At 39.4% G+C, this 27,578-nt stretch overlaps 2 protein-coding genes across 2 annotated transcripts in view; both read right to left on the bottom strand.

Moving 5' to 3' along the window:
- Nucleotides 1-58: 58 nt before the first annotated feature.
- Nucleotides 59-20,956, bottom strand: LOC137988752 (OTU domain-containing protein 5-A-like). Its single transcript, XM_068834713.1, has 9 exons — nucleotides 20,517-20,956; nucleotides 20,341-20,434; nucleotides 17,477-17,541; nucleotides 9,431-9,587; nucleotides 8,244-8,392; nucleotides 5,394-5,447; nucleotides 4,243-4,377; nucleotides 3,646-4,018; nucleotides 59-1,669 (listed from the first exon to the last, which is right to left on the bottom strand). Exons 1-9 carry the CDS (start codon nucleotides 20,865-20,867, stop codon nucleotides 1,542-1,544), a joined length of 1,506 nt encoding a protein of 501 aa, XP_068690814.1. The 5' UTR covers nucleotides 20,868-20,956; the 3' UTR covers nucleotides 59-1,541.
- Nucleotides 20,957-21,885: 929 nt separating this feature from the next.
- LOC137988751 (exonuclease 3'-5' domain-containing protein 2-like) overlaps nucleotides 21,886-27,578 on the bottom strand; it is a 28,582-nt gene continuing 22,889 nt past the window's right edge. Inside the window, exon 5 of the mRNA XM_068834710.1 lies at nucleotides 21,886-22,902. Within this exon, the coding sequence (XP_068690811.1) occupies nucleotides 22,846-22,902 (57 nt within the window). The 3' untranslated portion in view covers nucleotides 21,886-22,845. The remainder of the gene's footprint in view (nucleotides 22,903-27,578) is intronic.

Raw genomic sequence — 27,578 nt, 5'->3', positions numbered from 1 at the left:
GGACAAAGATCTCCTTAAGTAACCAGTAAGCGTATTACACCCACAGACACTCCTCGTTAATAGCAATTTTGGAGTCTTTATTATTTTCCCTGGATTTATATACACATTACTAGTCAGAAAGCGCTATATGAACACAACAAGAGGAGATCAGAAAATAAAAATCGTTTAAATGGGACCATCCTTGTTTGAGTCTTAAAGGAACTCAAGACGTCTATGTCAATAATCTATACTCCATTGTAGTGGCGAGATCTTTTACAACCCGTTACTGAATATGAGCTCTCAGCTTCATCACCCCTCTATTCTGTTCCAGTGGAATTGGGGGCCCGACATTAGCCTTGAAAAGTGCCAAAAGACAAGGGCACCAAGGCTAGAGTTCTAAGAATTGCCATGCTATCTCGGTTTTTTAATTCCGTATGAATGAAAGTAATTTGCAAAAGGACATGTGCTAGCATGCACTTGGACAGACAAAAAGAGAAACCCACTAATATCCCGATCCACTTAAACATGCCCCATTCACATCACAGCTAAACCTCTCTCCCCCCCCCCACCCCCCCTGTCAGAGATAGACACAGACTTCAATGCCAAACAACTTCACCGTCCAAGCGCAACCCCTTAGGGGCAAAATGGTTAACAACATCAACGTCTTCGCACCAACTATATTCAATTTAACCCTTTCCCTCCCTAAAAGTAACACTTGCTGATATTTTGCTGTCTAACACCAGACTGGTCGATGAGAATCCCCTTAGGGGCGAAATGGTCAAACACTTAAGATGTCAACTAATATCTTACGACTACAAAATATTTTGGAACATACCAAAGCACAGAAAAGAAATTTACCCAACTCTCCTTCACCTCTTTCACTCCCAAGCGTTGTTGATATATATTTTCTCCTTTCAGTGTTAGAATATTGTCAATCATACAGGTGATAACAATAAAGATATTTATCACCTAAGGTTTTTGTGTAAAATTAATATATCATCAAATAAATTCCCATAACTGATAATAAGAGGATTGTATGGCATTCAGTAAGGAGAATTAACATTTGGATCTTGTGGAGTGAAAATTTACCAGACACATTTTGCTTTGTTACACCACTACGTACTACGTGCCTTGTTGATGTGAATAGGGCACAAGACTGGCTTGTACAACTGTTCCTCAGTGAAGCTGAAAAATGCACAATCCACGGCAATCGAGATTTACATGTACACCAACAAGAATGAGTAACCTCTGACTTATGCATCCACTTGAAGAATGGAAAACAAATGCAGCTTTAAACCGTTTGGAAACCACATAATTGAAACAAGTAAAAACGAAATTACCTAAGGATTCATGTTAATTGAAATAAATCGTTCCAAAGTTCAATGAAAAACATATTCCTGAATTGACAATATCATCTTGATTATGCTACACTGAAAATCCTATATAACCGTTATGAACCAAGGATGGATATTATTTTTCATACCATTATGACATAATACTGCCGCACAATTGCAAATTAATTATGTGATTGAGAAATAATGACGATTATCTGGGTACAAATGCTACGACTTGGACTCGTCATCGCTGCATCTTTCCTTCACAGTGTCCTTTCTAAGTTTGTCTAAATACTCCTTTTGAGATTCTGCCAGCACAGCGGCTAAAATGCTCTCGTCCTCCCATTCAGAGAAGCCTGTGATGACACAAAACAAATTATCTTTAATTCAATTAAAGCTGAGGTGATAAAATCTATACTGAACGCAAATAACATCGGCTGGAAGACGTGATCCGTGCACTTATATGGGTGAAGCTGTATCGGAGGCGTTGATCGAGGGTCGAGAACACGCGTTTATGGGACAGCGGTCGAAGAGTGTAGCACGTCTAACCCTAACCCTAACCCTAAACCTAAACCTAAACATTCATTAAAGCTAACCTTAGGTCTAACTAGACCTAGACAAGGGTTTTTACGCCTAAGGTTAGCTTTAATGAATGTTTCGGTTTGTTTCTGTATTGGTAAAACATGTAGCTTACAAGACGTGCTAAACTCTTTGACCGCTGTCCCATAAACGCGTATGCTCGATACTCGATCGACGCCTTCGCTATAGCTTTACTCCACTCATATTTGGACAATTGGCCGAAGCGGAAAATACCATAATACTCTTTGTTTGTGCACCCAAATTTTGGATAAGAATTCTTTTTTTTTTTTCTATTGGGACGATTGTAAGTCCCAAGAGAAACTGGAAACAATGCTTATTCAAAATTTGGGTGGACAAACAAAGAGTATTATGGTATTTTCCGCTTCGGCCAATTTATGCTATTGTCTCTCAAACACAAATGAAATATTAACATGCATTCAACAGGATTCGAACTCATGGCCTCTGCGATGCTGATGCAATACTCTACAAACTGAGCTTTGAAGCCACTCAGTTGGGAGCAGGTTAATTTGTTGGGCTGCGTAATGTGCTCCTGTGAAAGGACTCGATCAACAAATTGTGCGGGGATAACTCCTCCCTTTTGGAAACTAAGAAATATATACATTTACTTCATTCATAATACGTGTACTTTCCCTTGTACAGGTACTTGTGGGGTTCACTTAACAGGTGCCGTTCAATTAAACAATGTAAGTATGCTAACTGTTACATGCACTTTAAGTATTAGTATAAACGATGAAATGATATATGGAATGGATCATACATAAACTGCGGGTACGAAATCAAGTGAAGCTATGATCCTCGCAGTTATGAACTCAATTTTTTGCAATTGCGTAAAGAGGCCTCAAAAATTAAACCCGTGACCTCGCGATACCGGTGCGTCGCTCTAACCAACTGAACTATGAAGCCACTGACGTTGGGAGGTGGTATAGGTAATCGCATGATTTCGAGTGCAATTTGGAATAAATAAGCACGAGTACCTTTTTTCAAAAACGACCAAAATTGCACGAGCCCGCAGGGCGAGTGCAATTTGTAGTCTTTGAAAAAAATTACAATTAGTCCTTATTTATTACAAATTGCACGAGAAAAATCATGTGATTACGTATTAATAACATACATGATAAAATTCGAGATGGTTGAGCAGAAGAAACGCACGCCTATCACGCAATCTGGGAAAATTGCGCCATCCAGGCCTCGCGGTTGATTTCAAAACAATAGATTTGATTGGCTAATTCAATTTTCTGTTGTTTCTAAACCAATCAAAATACATTTGTAATTACACTGTTACAACTTTGTACTGACGTTACAAGTTTTTGCACTGTGTTACAGCAAAACTGCACTGCTTTTTTAGCCAATCAGAGTTAATTTTTTCGTGTATATTATTATTTTGCTAAGATGGCGAATAATGGTTTGTGTGTACTGTGATTGAACATTAACTATTTTGTTATATAAACACCAATGATATACTAGGTGAGCTTTCGCGCGAAAACATGATATCTTCACACGTGAAAATATTACTGTTGCCATGGTTACATATGAAAATCGCGCCTTTCGATGCCTTTCGTGAAATGATTTAGTATTTCATTGGTATTTCATTTGTGTTCATTCATTGGGGCTTATCTCGTGTTGAAAAATATTTCACGAGCAGCTCACTCGTGAAATATTTTTCAACACTCGAAGAGAAATTTCGTATCTCCAAGCGGCCATGTAATATCCTCCATATTCATTATTTAATTACCATATCCTCCAGGCGGCAGGTAATCCAAGTAGTTCGGTTCAGCGGCAGCACCACCAGTGGCCCCAGGGGGAGACGGTGGGCTAGATGACTCAGTTGAACACCCTGGTTTGGAATCGTAAAAGGTGGCTTTCATTGTGCTGATAGTACAAGTTGTGGTTGCTTGACTGACAGCCGTGGTGCAAGACTTGGCCTCTGAAAAAGAAGCACCTGCAAAGGTCTCGTGTCGGGGAGAGCTTGGTGAATGCCGAGGGGATTTGCTGGGAGGGGCACTCTCCGGTGCATCTCGATCACGTTCCCTGTGGTGCGGGGATGTGGGTCGTTTAGATTCTGTGCATGTGGAAGTACTGCTAGTCGCTGTGGGACTGGAGCGAGGCTGGAAGATAAAATTAACAGGAGAAGGTTTTCATGACAAACAGCCCGAGTATAAACTTACAGGTGAGGCTTTGGTACATGAACAAGGGACAGGTTACAAGGGGACATGGTACCAAGAAAAGGTATAAGAAGATTTTTGGTGCGCAAGATTTCCTTCCATTTTCATTGGGCACTTCAGCTGGGTCAAAAGCTCATTAACACCGTACACAGCAACAAGCAACTTACCAGAGCTCTGGCCCCCCTGGCCCGCTTTTCTCGGTCTCTGAGCCATTCCAAGTAGGATTCTCGAGCAACTGCTTCTTCCATGGCCTCGTTTGTTGCTTCCCAGTCGGTGCAACGGAGTTTATCAGCTAACATTTGCTATGAATTGAATATTCAGAGTAAGGTTAGATGTAGATCCATGTTGCAAATCAAGATCTTTATGCTCATCCTAGGGCAAGCTTGAAAGGTCAAAATAAAACATCTTGGCTATGGTTGCAATAAACTGGTGCCTTGCCTAAACAATCAAGTCAACTATTTTGTGCCTTGTTGGTCTACCAAAAGATCAATTTTATGGGATTAGTCGCACCTAATTTATGGACAGCTACCCTGAAAAAGCCTGTCCCCTTCAACCCTTCCCCTCCTAAGAGTGATACTTATAGATTTTACTCTGTCTAACATCAGATGATTTTACTCGTCAATGGGGGCTACTTTAGGGGTGACAAGGTTAACAACATCTAGGTCCACTCAAAAACTGTGTCCCCTTTAACCCTTCCCCTCCTTAAAGTGATACTTTACGATTTTACTCTGTCTAACATCAGATGAAATCTTTACTCTTCAGTAGGGGCTACTTCAGGGGTGACAAGGTTACCAACATCTACTGTAGGTCCACTCAAAAATTATGTCCCCTTTAACCCTTCCCCTCCTAACAGTGACACTTTTAGATTTTACTCTGTGTAACACCAAACAGACTCATCAATGGGGCCCACTTCAGGGTTTAAAGGGTTAATAACATCACTCTAGACGTAGGTCCAATAAAAAAATGTTGCCTTTCAGAATTAAATGTATTCATCACAGTAAGAGTGTATTCATTTCAGGTTTTTAATTTCACAAAATGCTGCAAAGATGACGCCAAAGGTACAAGTACTGTAGCATGGTTGGTGCAATGGTGAGAGCCCTGGTCTTTCATAAATTACTTTTTTTCCAACTCCAAGACTCTGTGTACAGTGTAATGTGGTGTAGGTTTGTTGGGTCATGCATACACTGTATACTAATGAAGTGCTGAAGGTTTACACTGGGATACAGTGTACATGTACAACCGTACCTCAGCCCTTCCCCAAGTCAAGCACGGCTCAGCAATTTCCAGCAGAAGAAAAGCAAACAATATGTACATATACCTGTTCTATGTGCCAGTCTTCCGACTGCTTAAATGCGTCACTGACTAAAGTTCCCTGAAAAGTGAAGATCAATATTAACATCAAACATTTTCTGAGACGATGTTTAGAACTGAACAGTTTGTCATCAGTGTGTCTTAAGATGGTGACAAACGGTTCAACATCAAGCAACATTTGCTGCTCAAAAAATGTTGCACTACGCCGCAGCCTGTTGAATGACAATGTTGCAGCTTATTGAAAGGCTATAAACACATTCAACTTTTGTCGAACGAGAATTACGAATTCTTTCCATTTATGGCGGCGAATTTGGAAATGCCGGATGATGAAAGGTTAATGTCATTGTGTGCTGTGAGCCTTGTTGCCCTTGGTTCTATTCAAGTAAAGATGATTCTTTACCATTACATACTGTGGCCACCATAATTAAACCATCCAAATCACATGAACGTGACACTGGTTTGCGCCATTCAAGAAGCAGTCACTTGTTGAACAGGGCCCGGTTGTTCGAAAACCGATTAACTTAATCCAGAATTAGCTTAATTAACCCATACACCCCTAAACCGGCCATACTTAGTATTTTACTCCGTCTAACGCCAGACGATTTTACTCGTTTCATGTTTTGACCTTTTTTGTTTTTCAAGGTTGACTTCTTCTAATGTGAATTTTTGCAGAATATCAGGGTTGAACAACATTTGGTTAATCTTTAATCTGGGGTTAGCGTTAATCAGCTTCTGAACAACCGGGTCCAGAATAGAACTCGTCTCTATTACATTCAACAACGTTCAACATGTTGAACAGTCTATTTCAACATTCAACTCTGCATGACACACTGTTCCACAAATGTTGATTCATGTTTCACTGGCTTTAAGAGTACAAGCATAATTATGTATTTAGTATAAATACATAAGTGATAATTGAAAATTCTCCGGGCTGATTGGTTGTACTTGAAGTGATTATTACGCGATAATCACCTAAGCGGTTTTTTCAAAATGGCCGCAAGCCATTTTGTCGAGATGACAGACGAAGACAGTTTCAAGAAATGAATTGTTTTAAAGAAAATGCATATCTTTCAAAAAATCACCTGACTGTGTAATTATGCTAAAACAATTATTCACCTCAGGCTCGGCGAATAGAGGTGAATAAAAACGTTGACGTCGTGTCGGTTTGACTCACCGATATTCACCTCGCCTTCAGTGAACAATTGTTAAATATACAGTGTATGCATATTCATAGAGAATATTATTTTGGTTTTAATTGGCTCAGCTGAAATCTGTATAATTCCACAATCCTATACAAGTTAATTGGGAACACATAGTTTTCATTCAATTACCTATTAACATACTGCATGTATGTTGCATTATTTTAAGCAATAGAGGACTTTTTCCGTGTTTACATAGCCTCATCTAAATATGAAGGGAAGTAATGGGGGAATTTGAGACAGTTATGCAAACCCAAGACCCAGTCGAGGGTTTACATAACTGTCGAGAATTCGTCCAACTCCCAGAGTGTTTAGATGAGGCTATGTAAACACAGAAAAGTCCTCCTATTATTGCTTTTATAAAATATTTCTCAAAAATAATTCAACAAATGAAGGAAAATACTGTTTTTTTTAACTTCTTGATTGAAACAGATTTTCTTGATAAATGCTCATATTTCCTACCAGCCAATCAAAATGTGCAACAACACATAAGCAATCAAAATGTGTGTGATGTCACAGCCGTGTTTACATACTGGTACTGTCATCTAAACACAGCTAGTGACCAATAAAGGTGAACGTACAGGTCATATCCTAATTATTATTTTAAATGAAAACATCTAAATGGGCTATTTATCCTCTCTTCCCCACTCAATTAATATCTAATGACCTAACAATCACCTTATTGAGTGTCATCAGCTCAATAACCGGGGGGGGGGGGGGGGGGGGGAGGGGGCGGTTAAAAATTATGAGGCATTTAGAAAAAAGAGTTGTGCACAGGGGTGTGTAGGATGTTGTCGACAATGGTAACTACAGTATACAAAGGCTACAATCTTGGACCGATTAAAATGGAACACAAATGCCCCCCTTCCTCCTAAATCAAGGATGAAGACACGTGAAGGTGATAATACGCCACAATCACATTATTATTATTCCTTTTTTTTTTTGGGGGGGGGGGGGGGGTGGTCTCAAATTTTTACTTAGTCCAAGATTGTAGCATTTTACTAAAACTAATGTCTTGACTAATTTGATAACTCTTTACTAACACAAGAACAACACTAATCACCCAAAATAGAAAATAAAATACTACTGTAGACATCTTATGCCACTGGATGAGAGTGCAACAAAAGGTTTCACATACTAAAGTACATTAATTACCTAACCTTCCATTTTTGAAAAATAAATACTAACAAAACAGCTATTAATGAATTTGAAGTTTGTCCTAAAAAAGTTGACTAACCACAAACAGTTTCAATGTAATAGAGGGAAAAAAACAAATCAGGTTGCTTTGGACCATACATTGTAAAGTACCAGGCAAAAGTACATGTAAGTTGATAGTCTCTTTCGAATCTCTCTATTTTCGATCCTCGATTCTCACGAGGATCAAGGATCAAGAATCAAGGAACAACAATCAAGAATCGAGTCCAGAATCGAGTCAAACGAATCAAGAAACTAATGTCCTTTTCACTTGCACTGATTCCTTGATAGACCAATAGCACAAATGCAACTGGGAATACAAATGAAACAGAAGCCTGCCAAAGTACATGTACTATTGTTAGTGGCCTGGTGAGAACACATCTTACTGTACACTGTATCTGAAAACCTGTCTCAACTCACAGTCATTCAAGTTTGTAGCACAGACACAACCGAGAGGTACTCACCCATGGTTTGTAACCAGATAGGCCAAGTCCCTCACCAACAGAGGGCTTGTTAGGATTAAGCACTGCATTGTAATGTACACTATTATGGTAGCTAACTCTAATTGGTTCGTAATCAGTCTTGTAGGAGCTATGGAAGATGTTGATTGGTTCTGTAACATAAACGAGAACAGTAACTTTATGAGTGATTCAGGTTTCAAAAGTAATAATCAATAGCAGTATTGTCATTACGGCTTGAACGTTCAAGCATGAATCATTCAGGCTTTACTTTCGTTATTGCTCAAGTAACAATAATTAATAACTGCAATGATCAGCATTAACTTGATTCTCTTCGCAGTTCAAATATATATGGCTTTCATATAAAATTAACAACGTTCGTCATAACACCATCATTAATAGCTTGTTAAATTGACACTAAATTAATTGGACTGCTGCATAGAAAAGGCCAAACATTGTACATTTTAAATTCCACTACAATAAAAAAAATACTTTTCCTTTTTTAAAATAACATTATTTCCTAAAAAAAATGTTTTTTCCCTTAACACCAAACTGGCAAAATCTGCTAGAAAGAAAGGCAGAAAGAAATACAACAATATTGGCCTGCAGCTCTGAATTCTTTTAAGTTTATCTCAACACTGAAGACACAAAAGTTAAAGAGACAAAGAATATAAAAAGTGGTGTACATGTGATGAGGAGTTTCAAAAAAATTTGGAGTTGGTGGGTGGTTTGAGTGGAGAAACCAACTGCCGTCATTGTCAAAATGAATCTTAATCTCTGGTTTAATTAAGAGAATCTGTATTTTTAAATTGCTTCAATTTTGGGGAAAAAAGTACCGGTAGTTGACTTCTCTGAGTGTAGTAGCCAATGCTTTTCACTGGCTGTCTGCACTTGTTGTCAAGTGCAGAGCGACCAAGTCTTAAAATCTTGGTAGCCAAACATCTGTGGAGCCATCGAAATTTTATTAAAATTTATGCCAATCTTGTTGGTTCAGTGATTCTCGCGAGACGAGACTCTCGTCTAGAGACAAGTGTCTCCTCTCTGGAGATGTCTCTGGAGACGAGACTCTCATGCCGTGAGAAACAAGGTGAGACTGTACACAATGTTATTTCCATTGCAATGTAACCAAATGAAGTGCACACATACAATTTTGGAAACTGTAAAGATGAATTTGAGAAGAGTAAATAACCTACCAGTACTATACTGGTACACCTCAATCGTCCTATTGTAAATTTCACACATGGCCTGTATCTCAATATGGTTTCCATGGCAATGGCTCTCCCGTTTTCGTTTGATGTATCCATTGAAATCTTCCGTGACATACTGAGAAAAGTAGTCAGCATTCTTGAGCTACAAATGAAAGAAAAATAATACATGTATGACAATCAAATGTGCAATAGCATGGTGGCCTTACTGAATTGCAAAGAACACTGTAGACTCCTCCTAAAGGGGATGATAGTGTGAGAACCATGGAGGGACTTCTGCAGAGATGACACCCAATTATTCAAAGACTAAACGACCCTTATCTAGCATATGAACTTTCATCCTCTTGCAAACAGATGGCCAAAAATTATAGATGGAAAGACAGTAATACAAAGTAAGTCACATCAAAGAAAAATATTGGTTTAATTTTGTTTTGCTTTTTGCAAAAAAAGAGAAAACCGCTGTACCCACAGGAAACCAGAGCAAAGCAGATAAACGGTAAATTCATCCTACAATGTACATGTGACACTGAGCCCAGGAATCAAACCCAGCGCTCTTAGCAGTCACCTCTGTACAAACCTGACTGAATCAATACTTCCCTGGTAGAAATCCTATTTAGGATCCTGTAAGATTTAATAAGATCCTGTAGGATCCTTTAAGATCTGATATAAGAATAGGATCCTACTCAGGATCCTAAACAGGATCTTAAAATGAGAATGGGACAGGAATCAAGATCCTAAATAGGAACAGGATCCTAAACAGGATCTTAAAATGGGAATGGGACAGGAATCAAGATCCTAAATAGGAACAGGATCCTAAACAGGATCTTAAATGGGAATGGGACAGGAATCAAGATCCTAAATAGGAACAGGATCCTAAACAGGATCTTAAAATGGGAATGGGACAGGAATCAAGATCCTAAATAGGAACAGGATCCTAAACAGGATCTTAAAATGAGAATGGGACAGGAATCAAGATCCTAAATAGGAACAGGATCCTAAACAGGATCTTAAATGGGAATGGGACAGGAATCAAGATCCTAAATAGGAACAGGATCCTAAACAGGATCTTAAAATGGGAATGGGACAGGAATCAAGATCCTAAATAGGAACAGGATCCTAAACAGGATCTTAAAATGAGAATGGGACAGGAATCAAGATCCTAAATAGGAACAGGATCCTAAACAGGATCTTAAAATGGGAATGGGACAGGAATCAAGATCCTAAATAGGAACAGGATCCTAAACAGGATCTTAAATGGGAATGGGACAGGAATCAAGATCCTAAATTGCCTATGTCTTGGACCTGTACTGCACCAATTAAAACAAACCAGGAGTAAAAATTTGCATAGACTCTACATACTGGTATCTATTTCCTATGTAAAAGCAAAGGCCTGCTGTATATATTTACTATGCCTTCGGGTAAAATAGTCTTTACATAGCACTCACTAAAGGAAAAAAAAACCAGGAACTTCAACCTTCAATACATGTATAACAAGCTAAAGGTTTGGTCTTATTCAAAGCATGCCAATGTGAATGTGTTATCTTTCGAGTTAATTCACTGTTTGTAATACATTTCCTTTAAAGGTTCCAAACTTTGAACATAAAATCACTCTGTACACGGAGAAATGAAAAAGGAAGCTTTTATTCCAATGTATTCAATAGATTGTGAGAAATACTAATCAACGGATTACCTCGTCTGATGCTCTCATAATCGGCCTTATTCCAAAAGGAACATGATGCATTACTCTTGAAAATTACACACTCCAAGTCAGCACTTAATCCTTTCAATGAACTCCAGTATCTTTGGAATCTTGCTCAATTAAAATGAATCCGTAGAAAGATTGTCATCCTCCGCCATCTTGGATAACACGTGAGAGACCGGACTGGAAACTAGTGATTTTGTTTTGGTCAGCAGTCAGCGGTAACCAGTCCAGCTCATACATGAATTACTTACTAGCTCTTACAGGTTTTGGGCGGTTTCATTCAAACGTTTGTATCTACGATCACGCTTTTGTGGTGACGATTTCTTTGTTAGTTTTACTCTTTAAATGCTGATCCAGGCAAGGAAATGCTCACAACAACTCAAGTAAAAAGGTAAGCGTTAACTTTAAGCGAATAACATTTGATTTGATGCCTTATTGTCTTCAAAATGAGGAATGATTTACATGCATGTAGAATTCACATTTTCACACCTTCGACTCAATTTGTGAAGCAAGGAGACTCAATTTGGCTTACATGCTATAGCCCTGTTAAAAAAAATAGTAAACCTTTAACAAGAATAATGAAGTTAGATCAACTGGTGAAGCAAATGATTTAGAAAAAAAGTTCTCATACGGCAAGTTACATGTATACGATTGACAATTGATTCCTTCTCGTAAAAATGCTAATTTCTATCACTTTAACTATTGTAATCAATGTAGAAAATGCCTGAGAAAGCTATTATGGACGTAGACTAATAGAAATAATCAGTGATTTAGAGGAATCACTACATGCATCATTGAAGTATATGTACTGTTTTTTTTTTAGTTGCCAAGAAAGAGTATAAAGAGACACTTCTGAAAAAAATTCTTTGATGGGACAGCAGGGAAGGCTCGGTTACAGCAGATAAAAATGCTAAATAGCAGCCAATTCTGTCTCCTCAACCAGTTATGGTTTGATATATTTGGGGATCTCTCTTTGCAGACTTGTTATAGTTCTGTGGTTTATCTCTATATATCTCTATATTAAATATATGTATATCATAACATACCATTTACATATGGTCGTTACATAGGATTTATATAGATTACACATAGTGTCTGGTTCTACAAGGGTGCACAACACGAATGTGACAATCAAGAACTCTCATGCTGCATACTAATAAAGCCGCATTCACACACTTCATTGTTAAGCTAGTGAATAAATGACATCACTTTCTCCTCGATCTAGATAACTGGAAGATCAATTGGATTGTGATAAGAAATATCTTGAATATTGACATTTACTCATGAGAAAATGTATGCAGACATGTTAATTGTATTATTGAGAAATGTGATGGTTCTTGATTGCGAGAAACTAACTTCTCACAAATTTCTATACTTCTTATCTTTCCAAATGTATTCAAGTCAGGTGTGGTGACAAAGTTTTTGACAGGACCTGGTCAGATATGTATGCAAATCTATGAATCAAAAATGTTTGGACAAACTGAAAGAATACTGAAAATTATCTCCATCAACATCATTGACAGATTAATTCAAACCTATTTAATTTTGTTTTAAATTTACAAGTATTTAATTACCAACATTGTAATACCAGTTTTTTGTTTTAATTTCTTTCAAAATCCCATTTTCTATTTGCTATAATTATATGAAGCACGATTGTGATTGCGTAGTTTATATTATCTGTGAGAAGAACATTGGATGTACAATTCAAGCATCACTGCCATCTCGTAATTTGATTGACAGTACAGTTTGTTCTGTCTGCATAATGTGTTTATTTGTAATGTAAGACTTCTTTGCAAGAATAAAGACATGTTTCCTGTTGGCTTTTGACTCCACATTATTGTGAGAAAAAAATGAGAAAATACAAGTGCATGCAGTCTTATTATAGCGACAAGATTCAGCTTACTTTGATTCATAACTTAAAAGGTCTCAACAGGATACTTTGACCTAGCTTGGAACTTGTATATCACCTCCAAAGAAATTCCTACAAGTGGATAGTTGCATTCTTAAGAAATTTGTCGATCTCTAATACCTTGAATAGCTTGCCATGACATGGTTTGGATTGAGAATAAGAACATGTAAACTGGTTTGTGCTAGCTTAATTGGACAGTTTAAAAAATATGTATATAATCTAAATTTGATAGGATCCTAAACAAGCCCCTAAAATACTCTTTAGGATCCCAAAATGCTGCATAAAATCCTTTAAAAGATCCTGCAATAACAAGCTGGGATCCTGGGTTGAATCCTAATCAGGATCCTGCTTAAGATCTTGTTTAGAATCTTGCAGGATCTTACAAGATCCTAAAGGATCCTGTTTAAGATCCTGTAGGATCCTACAGGATCTTAAGTAAGATCTTGTGAAGGATCTTATGTAGGATCTTACAGGATCTTATCTCAGGATCCTGTTAAGATCCTGTTAGGATCTTACAAAAGATCCTACATAGGATTATTACCAGGGTTATTGCCTTCCTCCCTTCCTGCTATTTACATGTATAATTTTATTGCCCGGCCATGGAATGCATGCATGCATGCAACATGGCATCTGACAGGATGCAGCGTTGCGGATCCGCATAATTCCCTAAAATCCGCATCCTCCGCATAATTACGATATTTTCTGCATAACACTGAAGAAATGCCTGATATTAGTGATAAAGCAGCTGCTTACTTTGAAACGCTTATTTTCCTGAACATTGAAGAAAACACGCCATTTCATTCACAAGATGAAAGTTTGTAAGCAGTTTACACACATTTTTCGGCAATGAGCCTGGATTCTAGTTAAACCGTTTTCATAACATACATTTGTACCCTAGGCTTGAAATTTTGAAAAAGATGCTACAAGGTACATGTATGAAAATTTAGCCCCAAGTTATACAGTAGTAGCAAATTAAATTGCATCATTTGTAAAAGTAGGGACAATCATCATTGCGATGAAGTAACGTACGCCCGCAATACGTCGGCAAAAAGTCATCGTGAAGTGACTGTAAATACCGCGTCACGGCAAACACTGAAAAGAATCATGTCTTCGGTTTTTCGGGTCATAATTTGCTGATTTAATTTCGCTCGTCTCTCAAGACCTTTGTTGCATGTAAAGGCGAAATAATGCCCTGTGGATGCTTTCATCGGCGGCATTTGCGGATCGAAATTGACAGTAATCAAAGCCACATATACCGTATGCAAATTTTCGGCTTGTCGGCAGTCACGCAATTTATTCTTTTGTTCCGCAAACAATACTGGAAAAGCAAAATTATGGTTATGAATAACAAAGGCACAAACGCGTATACGATACGCAATTTTAGACGCGTCAAAAAAAAACGCGTATACGCGTATCGCGTGCGTTCATTTTGCGTCTGCGTTGTTCGCTTATCTCCGAGCGGCACTGTATGTGTAAAAAACCGCTGAAAATGGTGAATGATCGAGGGAATGGATTGTGGTTCAACCACATCACAATTTTGCTCCAAATTGAAACAAAATATTTTTTTATCTCTTTATTATTTTAGCAACACATGAAAGTGAAAGTGAGAGATTTCGAGGCAATGAAAGGCATAGACTACATTACAGAGACTAACACAGACTAACACATACCGTGCATTTTACCTTTCGACACACCCATCCGAAAAATTGGTTTTTGCCCTGAGCGGGACTCGAACCCACATCTCCCTGATTACTAGTCGGGCATGCTAAGCCACTACACCATCAAGGCCACCACGCTGGCAACGCAGCAGATTAATGGGGCGACTTAGCAGCGTGGGGATCCCTAGGGCCAACCTTTTCTTCACTTGAGTGTATATGCTCGCCTCTATAACCCCAGACAGGGCTTAGAACACATGAAAGTGAAAGTGAGAGATTTCGAGGCAATGAAAGGCATAGACTACACTACAGAGACTAACACAGACTAACACATACCGTGCATTTTACCTTTCGACACACCCATGCCTTTCATTGCCTCGAAATCTCTCACTTTCACTTTCATGTGTTCTAAGCCCTGTCTGGGGTTATAGAGGCGAGGATATACACTCAAGTGAAGAAAAGTTGGGCCCTAGGGATCCCCACGCTGCTAAGTCCCCCCTTTAATCTGCTGCGTTGCCAGCGTGGTGGCCTTGATGGTGTAGTGGCTTAGCATGCCCGACTAGTAATCAGGGAGACGTGGGTTCGAGTCCCGCTCAGGGCAAAAACCAATTTTTCGGATGGCTATGCCTTTCATTGCCTCGAAATGTCTCACTTTCACTTTCATGTGTTCTAAGCCCTGTCTGGGGTTATAGAGGCGAGGATATACACTCAAGTGAAGAAAAGTTGGGCCCTAGGGATCCCCACGCTGCTAAGTCCCCCCTTTAATCTGCTGCGTTGCCAGCGTGGTGGCCTTGATGGTGTAGTGGCTTAGCATGCCCGACTAGTAATCAGGGAGACGTGGGTTCGAGTCCCGCTCAGGGCAAAAACCAATTTTTCGGATGGGTGTGTCGAAAGGTAAAATGCACGGTATGTGTTAGTCTGTGTTAGTCTCTGTAATGTAGTCTATGCCTTTCATTGCCTCGAAATCTCTCACTTTCACTTTCATGTGTTCTAAGCCCTGTCTGGGGTTATAGAGGCGAGGATATACACTCAAGTGAAGAAAAGGTTGGCCCTAGGGATCCCCACGCTGCTAAGTCGCCCCATTAATCAGCTGCGTTGCCAGCGTGGTGGCCTTGATGGTGTAGTGGCTTAGCATGCCCGACTAGTAATCAGGGAGACGTGGGTTCGAGTCCCGCTCAGGGCAAAAACCAATTTTTCGGATGGGTGTGTCGAAAGGTAAAATGCACGGTATGTGTTAGTCTGTGTTAGTCTCTGTAATGTAGTCTATACCTTTCATTGCCTCGAAATCTCTCACTTTCACTTTCATGTGTTCTAAGCCCTGTCTGGGGTTATAGAGGCGAGGATATACACTCAAGTGAAGAAAAGTTGGGCCCTAGGGATCCCCACGCTGCTAAGTCGCCCCATTAATCTGCTGCGTTGCCAGCGTGGTGGCCTTGATGGTGTAGTGGCTTAGCATGCCTGACTAGTAATCAGGGAGACGTGGGTTCGAGTCCCGCTCAGGGCAAAAACCAATTTTTCGGATGGGTGTGTCGAAAGGTAAAATGCACGGTATGTGTTAGTCTGTGTTAGTCTCTGTAATGTAGTCTATGCCTTTCATTGCCTCGAAATCTCTCACTTTCACTTTCATGTGTTCTAAGCCCTGTCTGGGGTTATAGAGGCGAGGATATACACTCAAGTGAAGAAAAGTTGGGCCCTAGGGATCCCCACGCTGCTAAGTCGCCCCATTAATCTGCTGCGTTGCCAGCGTGGTGGCCTTGATGGTGTAGTGGCTTAGCATGCCCGACTAGTAATCAGGGAGACGTGGGTTCGAGTCCCGCTCAGGGCAAAAACCAATTTTTCGGATGGGTGTGTCGAAAGGTAAAATGCACGGTATGTGTTAGTCTGTGTTAGTCTCTGTAATGTAGTCTATGCCTTTCATTGCCTCGAAATCTCTCACTTTCACTTTCATGTGTTCTAAGCCCTGTCTGGGGTTATAGAGGCGAGGATATACACTCAAGTGAAGAAAAGTTGGGCCCTAGGGATCCCCACGCTGCTAAGTCGCCCCATTAATCTGCTGCGTTGCCAGCGTGGTGGCCTTGATGGTGTAGTGGCTTAGCATGCCCGACTAGTAATCAGGGAGACGTGGGTTCGAGTCCCGCTCAGGGCAAAAACCAATTTTTCGGATGGGTGTGTCGAAAGGTAAAATGCACGGTATGTGTTAGTCTGTGTTAGTCTCTGTAATTTTAGCAACAGTTTTGGCAAAATGCTGATTACTAACCCTTTTATTTTAACAAATTGGCGACTCGACCAGATATCTTAATTGCGAAGGGAAAAATTCAGTTGTAAATGCAATTGTATTGGTCTCAATTTCAAGTCCTGATTTACCATAAGCATGTAAATACATTGGACGGGCCTAATTATTAGTTCTAATTTAAATTGTTTAAATTTCTGCATAATCCAGTGTAATTTCCACATATTCAACGCATAATAAGGCCAAAAATTTCCTCATAATCTAATTTTTTTCCACATCCTATCAGAAGCCCCTATGCAAGCACTGTACCTGGTATGGTAACGAATAAATGGGTGTACACATTACTATCTGCCAAACCATTCTTTCCGTGAACTTAAAAAAAACTGATGAGACTGAAAGAAAGGCATTACAGGCTTGAATTACATATAAGGTATGTCACTTTTTCTTTGTTAGTTTGCTACTCAAGAAAATACTAAATAAAAAGTTCTAAAGTACTTTTGAAAATAAAGACACTGACATTGCTCACTCAAGAACGTACCATGTAATCCATGCAGTGCCTTCTAACTTCTGAATGCATCTCCTGATCACCATACACATGTTCAGCTGGAAAGGAAAAATTATTATTGCTTGAGGGACTCTACCAGAGAGCTACACTGTGGTTATGCATGTTTCTAAAAACACAAATGCCCTCTACCAGAAAAACCACAACAACCACCAACTGGTTGACAGTAGTTTGACAATCAACTTACATGCATGTACAAGCTACCATGCAACTCTTGAGCATAGAGTGACCGTGCCAGTCACTTTTCGCTTTCCTTCTTATGTTGCCCATCTCCACTAAGCACACATTTGATACAGCTCAAATTGCAGCAGACATCGTTGGTTCTGGTCTAGTTAACAAATCTGGATGACTCTCACTGTATGTACGGTAATTTGTGTATTCCTTTCTTATGTATTGCACAGCTGAATAGTAGTTTTAATGTCTGCCAATAAAGTTTATGATTATGCCATATAACTTGGTTGTGTAAATCTTCATCAGCCAGCTGCGTGCATGTAACAATCAGTGGCAGGTGACGGTGAGTGCTATCATGCCTAAGCCATTTTTTGATGCAATTCCACTGCATGATCTCTGCACAGCTACAACGATCTACATGTACATGTACATCTCAAAAGTATGGAGGTATATCTATAACAAAATTCAACGATCAGTATTTGAAATAAAATCGTCCAAATCATAAATGCATCAATCCAAAGCTGAACGGCAACAAGCTAATTCTGCAAATGGCCATCACGGAAAGAGGCATCACGCAAAAAGCCATAACATAAAGAGGAATAACGCAAAAAGGCATAATGCAGAAACGCATAACACAAAGGCATAACACAGAAAAGCATAACGCAATTATTGATTACACAAAAGTCATGACGTAAAATAGCCATAACACAGAGGCATAACATAGAGGCCCTTTGAAGAATGGAGACTAGCTGTGTACATGTACTTGGTAAATACAGCTGTAATTTCAGCTAGAAAAAAAAACATCAATCGATTGTTTATGGGCCATTTGCTTTATGCGTGTTTGCCTCATGCCTTTTTACATTTTGTATGTGATGCATATTTGTGTTATGCCTATTCGTGTTGTGGCTATTTGTGTTATGTCTCTTTACGTGATGGCCATTTGCAGAATCGGCTTCAGTGTTGCCATTCAGCTTTGGATTGATGCATTCATGATTTGGACGATTTTATTTCAAATACTGACCATTGAATTTTGTCATAGATATACCTCCATACAAAAGCTGCCTAGAACAATCCTTGAATATTCTTTCACGAGAGGCAATACGATCAGGATTGGACTAGCAACATGCTGCTAAATACACAAACTGTACTTGTATGCAACTGAGAGCTCCAAGGTCACCACCTTTTTCTCTGCTCCACCTGTCGCATCAACACTGTCACAATCCCAAACCATGTCAACCTCGGACAAGTCAGTTTTTTCAGTGTTTCAAACATTATTATTGGTTTCTACAATTGTATTTTGATCATTTTATTCCCAGCAAAGCTATTTATTTGAACACCTTCCACAGTAACACTTCTTAAGGCCTCCCAACGAATTTTCTTGCTGTAGACACATTCAGCTTTGTCACATTCACCTTCTCCATGTATAATTACGTAAAGAACTATTCTTTTTACTTATCATATACGGGGCAAAATTACTGAATACTGATTGGTTGAGATGGAGCGCATTAAATATATTTTTTTCTTAATCATGAGAGCACTGTAGGTAATCACGAGGGCATGATTACTTGATCCTGATTGGTTAACAATAGCTTATCCAGAGCAAGTGAAGTTACAAGAGTGTCTTCTTCCAGATTCTGACTCTGATTAAACTGCTTTTTGTCCACATGTAAAATACAGTTTAATTAAATCAAGCACTATTTCTGTTGACATCATTGATTTATTGAATTGAACTTTCACCGAATGAAAGCATGTCAAGTTGATTGTCATTTGTCGTGGCATTGAACGAGCTTCCCTCAATAATTTTGCCCTTTATGTGATAAACATGTAATCGCAACGTGCCCTCTTGAATTAAGGATTAAGTTCACTTCTATTTTCAAAGTTTTCCAAATTACCCTCGTCGCTGTGACAACTTTGAAAATATTCATGAAATTAATCCTTAATTGCCTTTGGCCCATGCGATTACATAATTATACAAATCAAATACAATGCCAGGCATAAATTGCATTCACAGTTGGTAATTCATGTTCCAGTTTTAAAACACTTAGACCTCTTTCTTTCCCCCTCCAACATTGATAGTAAGGCTGATGTTTTGCTTCAACATTCAGGGTGGAAGGGGGGAAAAGTGGGCCAAGTCTAACAACAGTTGTATCCAAGATTGTAGCTGTAAACAAGATCCTTGTCAACATGGAAAGAAAATGCAAAGAGGGGAAATTTCAATTTACCTTAAATGGACTTCAAATGATTTTCCATGTAGCATACAATGAGAAACTGTACAGAATTTTTCCAAGAGCCATCAATACAGCACGTTTGGTATTCCACAGTACAAATTTACAAATTTGTACTTGTACAATCTTCTGATACAAGTAAACTTCAATAACGATACGTAATTGCATTTCCTTGTATAAGTAATTTTGATAAGATACAAGAGCTTGCCAGCAAAATTGCCCTGAAAATCTGTCCTAACTACGAGTACCAAGCCAGCCAAAGAGTAAATATGTACGACTCTGGATATGCGTGACTTGTCCATTGTGACTTCTATGTGATTAAGGTACAAATAGATAAACGGATACACGAAGGGAAAACGAAACCACAACGGAAGAGGGAAGAAAGAATTTTGTGCAGATTTTCAACATGACGTGACAAAATAAATAAAGAGTGAGTTTACTCACCGACTGCCCGAAATAAACAAGCGCCATCTTGGGACATTTTCTTGATAATAAAACCTTTTTTCTCCTTCAATGCTTGTTCAAATTGCCTTTCCATCTTCAAAGAAACACAAATGCAAAATTAAAGGCTGATAACTCCAGGCTTTGCGCAGCAAACAAGACGAGAACTTAATGCTCACCTCTTCATTAGACATAGGTTGTTCCTTAGCTGGAGCATCGTGTTCATCAGAACTGTTGTACCCTGTTTCCTCGCCATGTCTTTCATGGTATTTATGCCGATGTGGAGGGCTTCTATGACGCCTTTTTGAGCTACTGCTGGCTACATCAGCTGCCTCTCTTGCCTCAAAGCTATTTCCAAGGTATTGTTCCTCATGACCCGTATATTCGTCGCTTTGGCGATTTCTGTCTGTAATGCTAGCCGGTGAGGACCAGGATGTATTATTCCCCCGTATCCTCGACCTGTTGTCGTTGCTTGAAGTCGTATCACTTTTCTTTGATTCAGAATGTTTCTTCTTTGGTAAAATGGTCATGACGAAGAATTAAAAAACGCTAATTAGGGAGAGACACTGTTTTCAAAAAAACCAAAATCCTTTGAATGTTTGGTGTGTTTAGAACATGACCAGCGGCATGACGTCACCAAATATCATATGCGCGCACGGAATATGCGCAGAAACTTTCCAATCTCGTCCCCAGATTCCTCAAGCCGTTTCTGGAAATCCCGATAACGATAACATTTCGGGCCTGAAAGCTATTCGTGGACCTACAATCCACTTGTTTTGAAAAGCTGGTCTTTTAGTCTGTTTTCACGATAATAAAAACTAAAATGGTTGTGAACTTCGCTGACTCAAAATCTCTCCATTCTGCGGACACAAAGGGAATTGTAGCACCCGAAAGTTTCGATACTTCCGAGAAACGGGCCCCTGGGGAATCCTGAAACTCTTGGGCGCATTTCGGGTAACATAGAACGCTTTGTATCTTCAACAAACATATTATACAAAAAAAAAGGTTCAAGTCATTTATTTTCGAAGGTCTTGAAAACTACCTATTGGCATTTATACTTTCCTCCAGTTGTATATGCAAATAAAGTTAAAGTTATAAAGTTACCCCTGGTGCCAGTGGAATTTTTTTGCAAGGTCGGAGAGAACGCTCAGCCATTCCAAATCAACGGTCGAGGACGACTTTCAAAATCGATAAACAATTTTCGTCCTCGACCGTTGATTTGGAATCGCTGGGTGTTCTCTCCGACCTTGAAACCTAGGGTTCATGAAAACATGTTTAAAGATCAAATTCTCAGACCCAATAAGGAGATCTCATTTTCTAAGACTATTATTTTTTCGCGGCTGAAAAGTTATAGGGGCTATTCAGAAACTGAGGTCCCGCTCCATAGAGCTAATTCTCGGTTACCGGAATTAATTTACCGATAAAAAAATAAATTCAAGATTCTTGGCTTTTTACTTTCAATCTCGTTCCCAGGGTCTCTCTTCTCTGCCTCCTTTATCGTTGAGAGACAAACGACAAAGGAGGCAGAGAAGAGAGACCCTGGGAACGAGGTTACTTAACTTTTGTTTTCCTTCAGCATAAACTTGCATTGTTAATTATGCGCTGTTTAATAAGACACGGCCTACGAGTTTATTAAACGGCTTCAAAAACACTCCACAAAAGCGTGTCCGAACAAAAGTTCATCTTGTGAGAGTTGCACATTGGCATACAAGAAGAACAAAGGATTCCTTATTAGCTTTATGTAAAGAATTGTAATGAGAAGTGTTTTAGCAGATTTTGCCTACAATACTCAAGCGAAAACTCGAACTTTATGATATTGGCACGTTGGCCAGCCAAGCCACCGTGCCATTTCTTTAGCATTATTGAGGCCATCCCATGGGTTTTGGGGAAGAAGTAAACATGGCTCTTTTGAACTGGGGGGAACAAGGGAACATAAATCATTTTAGGGATCAAGAAGCTGAGAACAAGTTTGGAACTAATTTCGGCAACAAAGAAACACAAACACACTTCAGTATGAATGACACGCTTAACGCACACGGTGGAAATGAACATAGCGAACAAATTTAAACTTCGCATTATTATGTGTGTAGCAATATACATCATCACAAGTGAAGGTTAAACGATCTGCATCAATTTTTAAAAATGCTACAAGATAAAAGAGAAGCACTGGTAACTAGGTTGTAGTAGAAATTACAATCATAGCTTAATATTATAATATGGCAGTCAGAAGAGAAACAGTTTTACACTACCAAGGTTTACACTGAATGTTGGATTTAAGTTCTGAATCAACAATGTCTTTTTTTTTTTACAATGAAGGCCAGACCTTCCATTTGCCAAAATCTCAAAATTGTCCCATTTGATGTTGTGACCGGTGGAAATGACATGATCTGCAAGAGCGGAGCTGTGACCAGCTGTACATGTCGGGAGAGCCTTGTAATGCGTCCCATCTTCCTATCACACAATCTCCGTTTGGTTTTTCCAATGAAAAAAGCGTCACAATCCCAACAACTAGCTTTGAAGAGTCAGACGACTGAGATGGCGAGGAATCGAATACTGGTCGGACACCTGATGAGGAAAACGATATTTATGAAGAGTCAGACGACCGAGATGAAGAGGAATCGAACAGTGGTTGGAGACCTGACAAGGAAAACGATATTTATAAATAGTCAGACGACCGAGATGACAGGAAATCGAACACTGGCTGGAGACCTGATGAGGAAAACGATATTTATGAAGAGTCAGACGACCCAAATGACAGGGAATCGAACACTGGTTGGAAACCTGGTAAGGAAAGCGATATTTATGAAGAGTCAGACGACCGAGATGACAGGAAATCGAACACTGGTTGGAGACCTGATGAGGAAAACGATATTTATGAAGAGTCAGACGACCGAAATGACAGGGAATCAAATACTGGTTGGAGACCTGATAAGGAAAACGATATTTATGAGGAGTCAGACGACTGAGATGGCAAGGAATCGAATACTGGTCGGAGACCTAATAAGGAAAGCGATATTTATGAATAGTCAGACGACCGAGATGACAGGAAATCGAACACTGGTTGGAGACCTGATGAGGAAAACGATATTTATGAATAGTTAGACGACCGAGATGACAGGAAATCGAACACTGGTTGGAGACCTGATAAGGAAAACGATATTTATGAAGAGTCAGACAACCGAGATGAAAGGGAATCGAATACTGGTCGGAGACCTGATAAGGAAAGCGATATTTATGAAGAGTCAGACCACCGAGATGACATGGAATCGAATACTGGTTGGAGACCTGATGAGGAAAACGATATTTATGAAGAGTCAGACAACCGAAATGACAGGGAATCGAATACTGGTTGGAGACCTGATAAGGAAAAAAATATTTATGAAGAGTCAGACGACCGAGATGACAGGAAATCGAACACTGGTTGGAGACCTGATAAGGAAAAAAATATTTATGAAGAGTCAGACGAACCAGATGACAGGGAATCGAACACTGGCTGGAGACCTGATAAAAACAACGATATTTATAAAGAGTCAGACGACCGAGATGACAGGGAATCGAATACTGGTCGGAGACCTGATGAGGAAAACGATATTTATGAAGAGTCAAACGACCGAAATGACAGGGAATGGAACACTAGTTGGAAACCTGATAAGGAAAGCGTTATTTATGAAGAGTCAGACGACCGAGAAGGCGAGGAATCAAATACTGGTTGGAGACCTGATGAGGAAAACGATATTTATGAAGAGTCAGATGACGGGAATCGAATACTGGTCGGAGACCTGATAAGGAAAACGATATTTATGAAGAGTCAGACGACCGAGATGACAGGGAATCGAATACTGGTCGGAGACCTGATGAGGAAAACGATATTTATGAAGAGTCAGACGACCGAAATGACAAGGAATCGAATACTGGTTGGAGACCTGATGAGGAAAACGATAGTTATGAAGAGTCAGACGACCGAAATGACAGGGAATCAAATACTGGTTGGAGACCTGATAAGGAAAACGATATTTATGAGGAGTCAGACGACTGAGATGGCAAGGAATCGAATACTGGTCGGAGACCTAATAAGGAAAGCGATATTTATGAATAGTCAGACGACCGAGATGACAGGAAATCGAACACTGGTTGGAGACCTGATGAGGAAAACGATATTTATGAATAGTTAGACGACCGAGATGACAGGAAATCGAACACTGGTTGGAGACCTGATAAGGAAAACGATATTTATGAAGAGTCAGACAACCGAGATGAAAGGGAATCGAATACTGGTCGGAGACCTGATAAGGAAAGCGATATTTATGAAGAGTCAGACCACCGAGATGACATGGAATCGAATACTGGTTGGAGACCTGATGAGGAAAACGATATTTATGAAGAGTCAGACAACCGAAATGACCGGGAATCGAATACTGGTTGGAGACCTGATAAGGAAAAAAATATTTATGAAGAGTCAGACGACCGAGATGACAGGAAATCGAACACTGGTTGGAGACCTGATAAGGAAAAAAATATTTATGAAGAGTCAGACGACCCAGATGACAGGGAATCGAACACTGGCTGGAGACCTGATAAAAACAACGATAATTATGAAGAGTCAGACGACCGAGATGACAGGGAATTGAATACTGGTCAGAGACCTGATGAGGAAAACGATATTTATGAAGAGTCAAACGACCGAAATGACAGGGAATGGAACACTAGTTGGAGACCTGATAAGGAAAGCGATATTTATGAAGAGTCAGACGACCGAGAAGGCGAGGAATCAAATACTGGTTGGAGACCTGATGAGGAAAACGATATTTATGAAGAGTCAGATGACCGAGATGACAGGGAGTCGAATACTGGTCGGAGACCTGATAAGGAAAACGATATTTATGAAGAGTCAGACGACCGAGATGACAGGGAATCGAATACTGGTCGGAGACCTGATGAGGAAAACGATATTTATGAAGAGTCAGACGACCGAAATGACAAGGAATCGAATACTGGTTGGAGACCTGATGAGGAAAACGATAGTTATGAAGAGTCAGACGACCGTTATGTCAGGGAATCAAACACTGGTTGGAGACCTGATAAGGAAAGCGATATTTATGAAGAGTCAGACGACCGAGATGGCGAGGAATCAAATACTGGTCGGAGACCTGGCAAGGAAAACAATATTTATGAAGAGTGGAGTGAGAAATGGGGAAGAGAAACGATTCGGAAATACGTCTGCGTTTGCAGGCTAACGACCGAGATGACAGGGAATCGAATACTAGTTGAAGACCTGATGAGGAAAACGAATTCCACGAGGAGTTAAAGAAGCCCAACTGGAAACAAGGAAATTTTTTACATTTCCATAGCTTCGTGATAGTAACACCATTGAAATAAATTTGAAACTCACGAGGAAACTTTTTAATGCGCAGTTGTGTTCTTTACAGTTATCTACAGACCACTTTCATTCTTTTGTATTTATGTTAATTAGACCTCTTGCCCTCATTTTGAAACAAATATTTTCTTGAAAATTTGCTCGTTGTAGCGAGGCTAGGATAGCTTATTAGCAATAACATAGAAGAATATTTTATTTGGCCGCCATCATGAAAAAGATCTATACATGATGATGTGATTTCACTGTAAGTTACAACTCTAGAATCTAAATTACAAAGCAGTTTCAAGAGGCCATTTCCGAGTTCATGTCTGCCTCCTCTTCAGAGCGAGTCTAACTTCACATCTGAATGAAAACTAATTAAGGACGGTGCCCTGCTAATTCAAAGGTATTTTTGCACGGTTTACTGAATATGTGGGAAATGCAGATCTTAACAAGTGTTATTGAAATCCAAAAAGAAAATTGGGGGTAACCACGCATTTTTCAAAGATAATTAATCAACAATATTTATAAAAATCTTTAAAAGACAAAGCAATGTATGGCGTTCTTTTCCAAATTGAAGCTTAATTATCTCTGAAAAATGCGTGGTTACCCCCAATTTTCTTTTTGGATACCAAGAGCACTTGCAAAATTCTATAGGAAATCCGAGTATCTCGAGATGCGCAGAACGTATGCGCAATAGCAATAGTAGGCACCGTTCTTATATTATGTTTCATTCTTATGTAAAGTAGAACTTTATTACCATCACAAAAACTTCACAGTTAGACTCGCTTTGAAGAGGAGGCAAACATGAACTCGGAAATGACTAATTCAGCATGCGCATGCACCGGAATGCTGAATGATCTTCTAAAAATTGACCACTGTAGAGAAAAGCTGACATTTCAACATTGGTCCGTTTTCAGATGCCACACAAACTGAAGCACGACAAAAACGAACTTGTTTTCACTAATAGTCTTTTTTTGTGGGCGAGGAATAAAGAAAAAACGTCCTAGAAAATTTGAAAATTCTTTGTCGTCAACTCTTTTCCTTCCAACCAAGGGGTAATTGGCACCAAACAGACAAAAAAGGAATTACAATTGGTTGGGTGGTCATTGTTTGGGCCTCTCTCGGAGTTAAAGGTAAAATAAAATCGGAATTTCGTTTCATTCCCAAGTATGTGTCCCTCGATTGACCAAAAGAATTTCTGTTGACTAAAAACTGGCCTACTTGCATTGCAGGGTCTACAACTTGTATGTGATACAAGTGATTCTGTCAGTATTGATGTGCTGATAGGAACAGATTATTACCGGTCTTTCTTCACTGGGAATATCATTAAGGGAGATCCCTATGGACCAGTAGCCCTTGCAACCAATTTGGTTGGGTTTTGTCAGAACCAACTGTGAGCTCAAAGTTGACAAGGTCATGCACAGTGAATTTGAGTTCAACGCATGTGTTAAAGATAGAGTCCACAGAGATAATTGATATAAACGATGATCTGCAGACATTTTGGGACTTAGAAACTTTGGGCATTAATGGACATGAAACTTCAGTCTATGACAAGTTTTCAAATGACATCACATTTACTGGGAAGAGATACCAGGTCAGGTTACCTTTCAAGGACAATCAACTCATGTTACCAGACAATTATACGGTGGCATTGCGTAGACTGACAACAACAATTAAGTAACCTCAAGAACCAACCAGAAATTCTAAGGCAGTATGATGGTGTGATCAGAGAGAAAATGCACAGTGGTGTGGTTGAAATGGTACCACATGATCAACTACTACCGCCTGGAGATGTTATCTATCTTCCACACAGGAGAGTTGTGAGACGTGACAGAGATACAGCTAAAGGGGGGAGTTGTATATGATACCTCATCTAAAGTGTTTG

Source organism: Montipora foliosa, unplaced genomic scaffold (genome assembly GCF_036669935.1).
Source record: "Montipora foliosa isolate CH-2021 unplaced genomic scaffold, ASM3666993v2 scaffold_426, whole genome shotgun sequence".
NCBI classification, from domain to species: domain Eukaryota; kingdom Metazoa; phylum Cnidaria; class Anthozoa; order Scleractinia; family Acroporidae; genus Montipora; species Montipora foliosa.
Note: the sequence above shows the minus strand (reverse complement) of the source record. Positions and strands in the feature narration are given on the sequence as shown.

Bases quoted from the DNA above. Each gene is read 5' to 3' on its own strand.
- LOC137988752 (XM_068834713.1), bottom strand. From the start codon at position 20,867: ATGACCATTTTACCAAAGAAGAAACATTCTGAATCAAAGAAAAGTGAT. The intron at 17,542-20,340 runs GTGAGTAAACTC...TTTCCTTTCCAG, and splicing joins TTGTTTATTTCGGGCAGTCG to CTGAACATGTGTATGGTGAT. The intron at 5,448-8,243 runs GTGAGTACCTCT...TTCACTTTTCAG, and splicing joins TATCTGGTTACAAACCATGG to GGAACTTTAGTCAGTGACGC.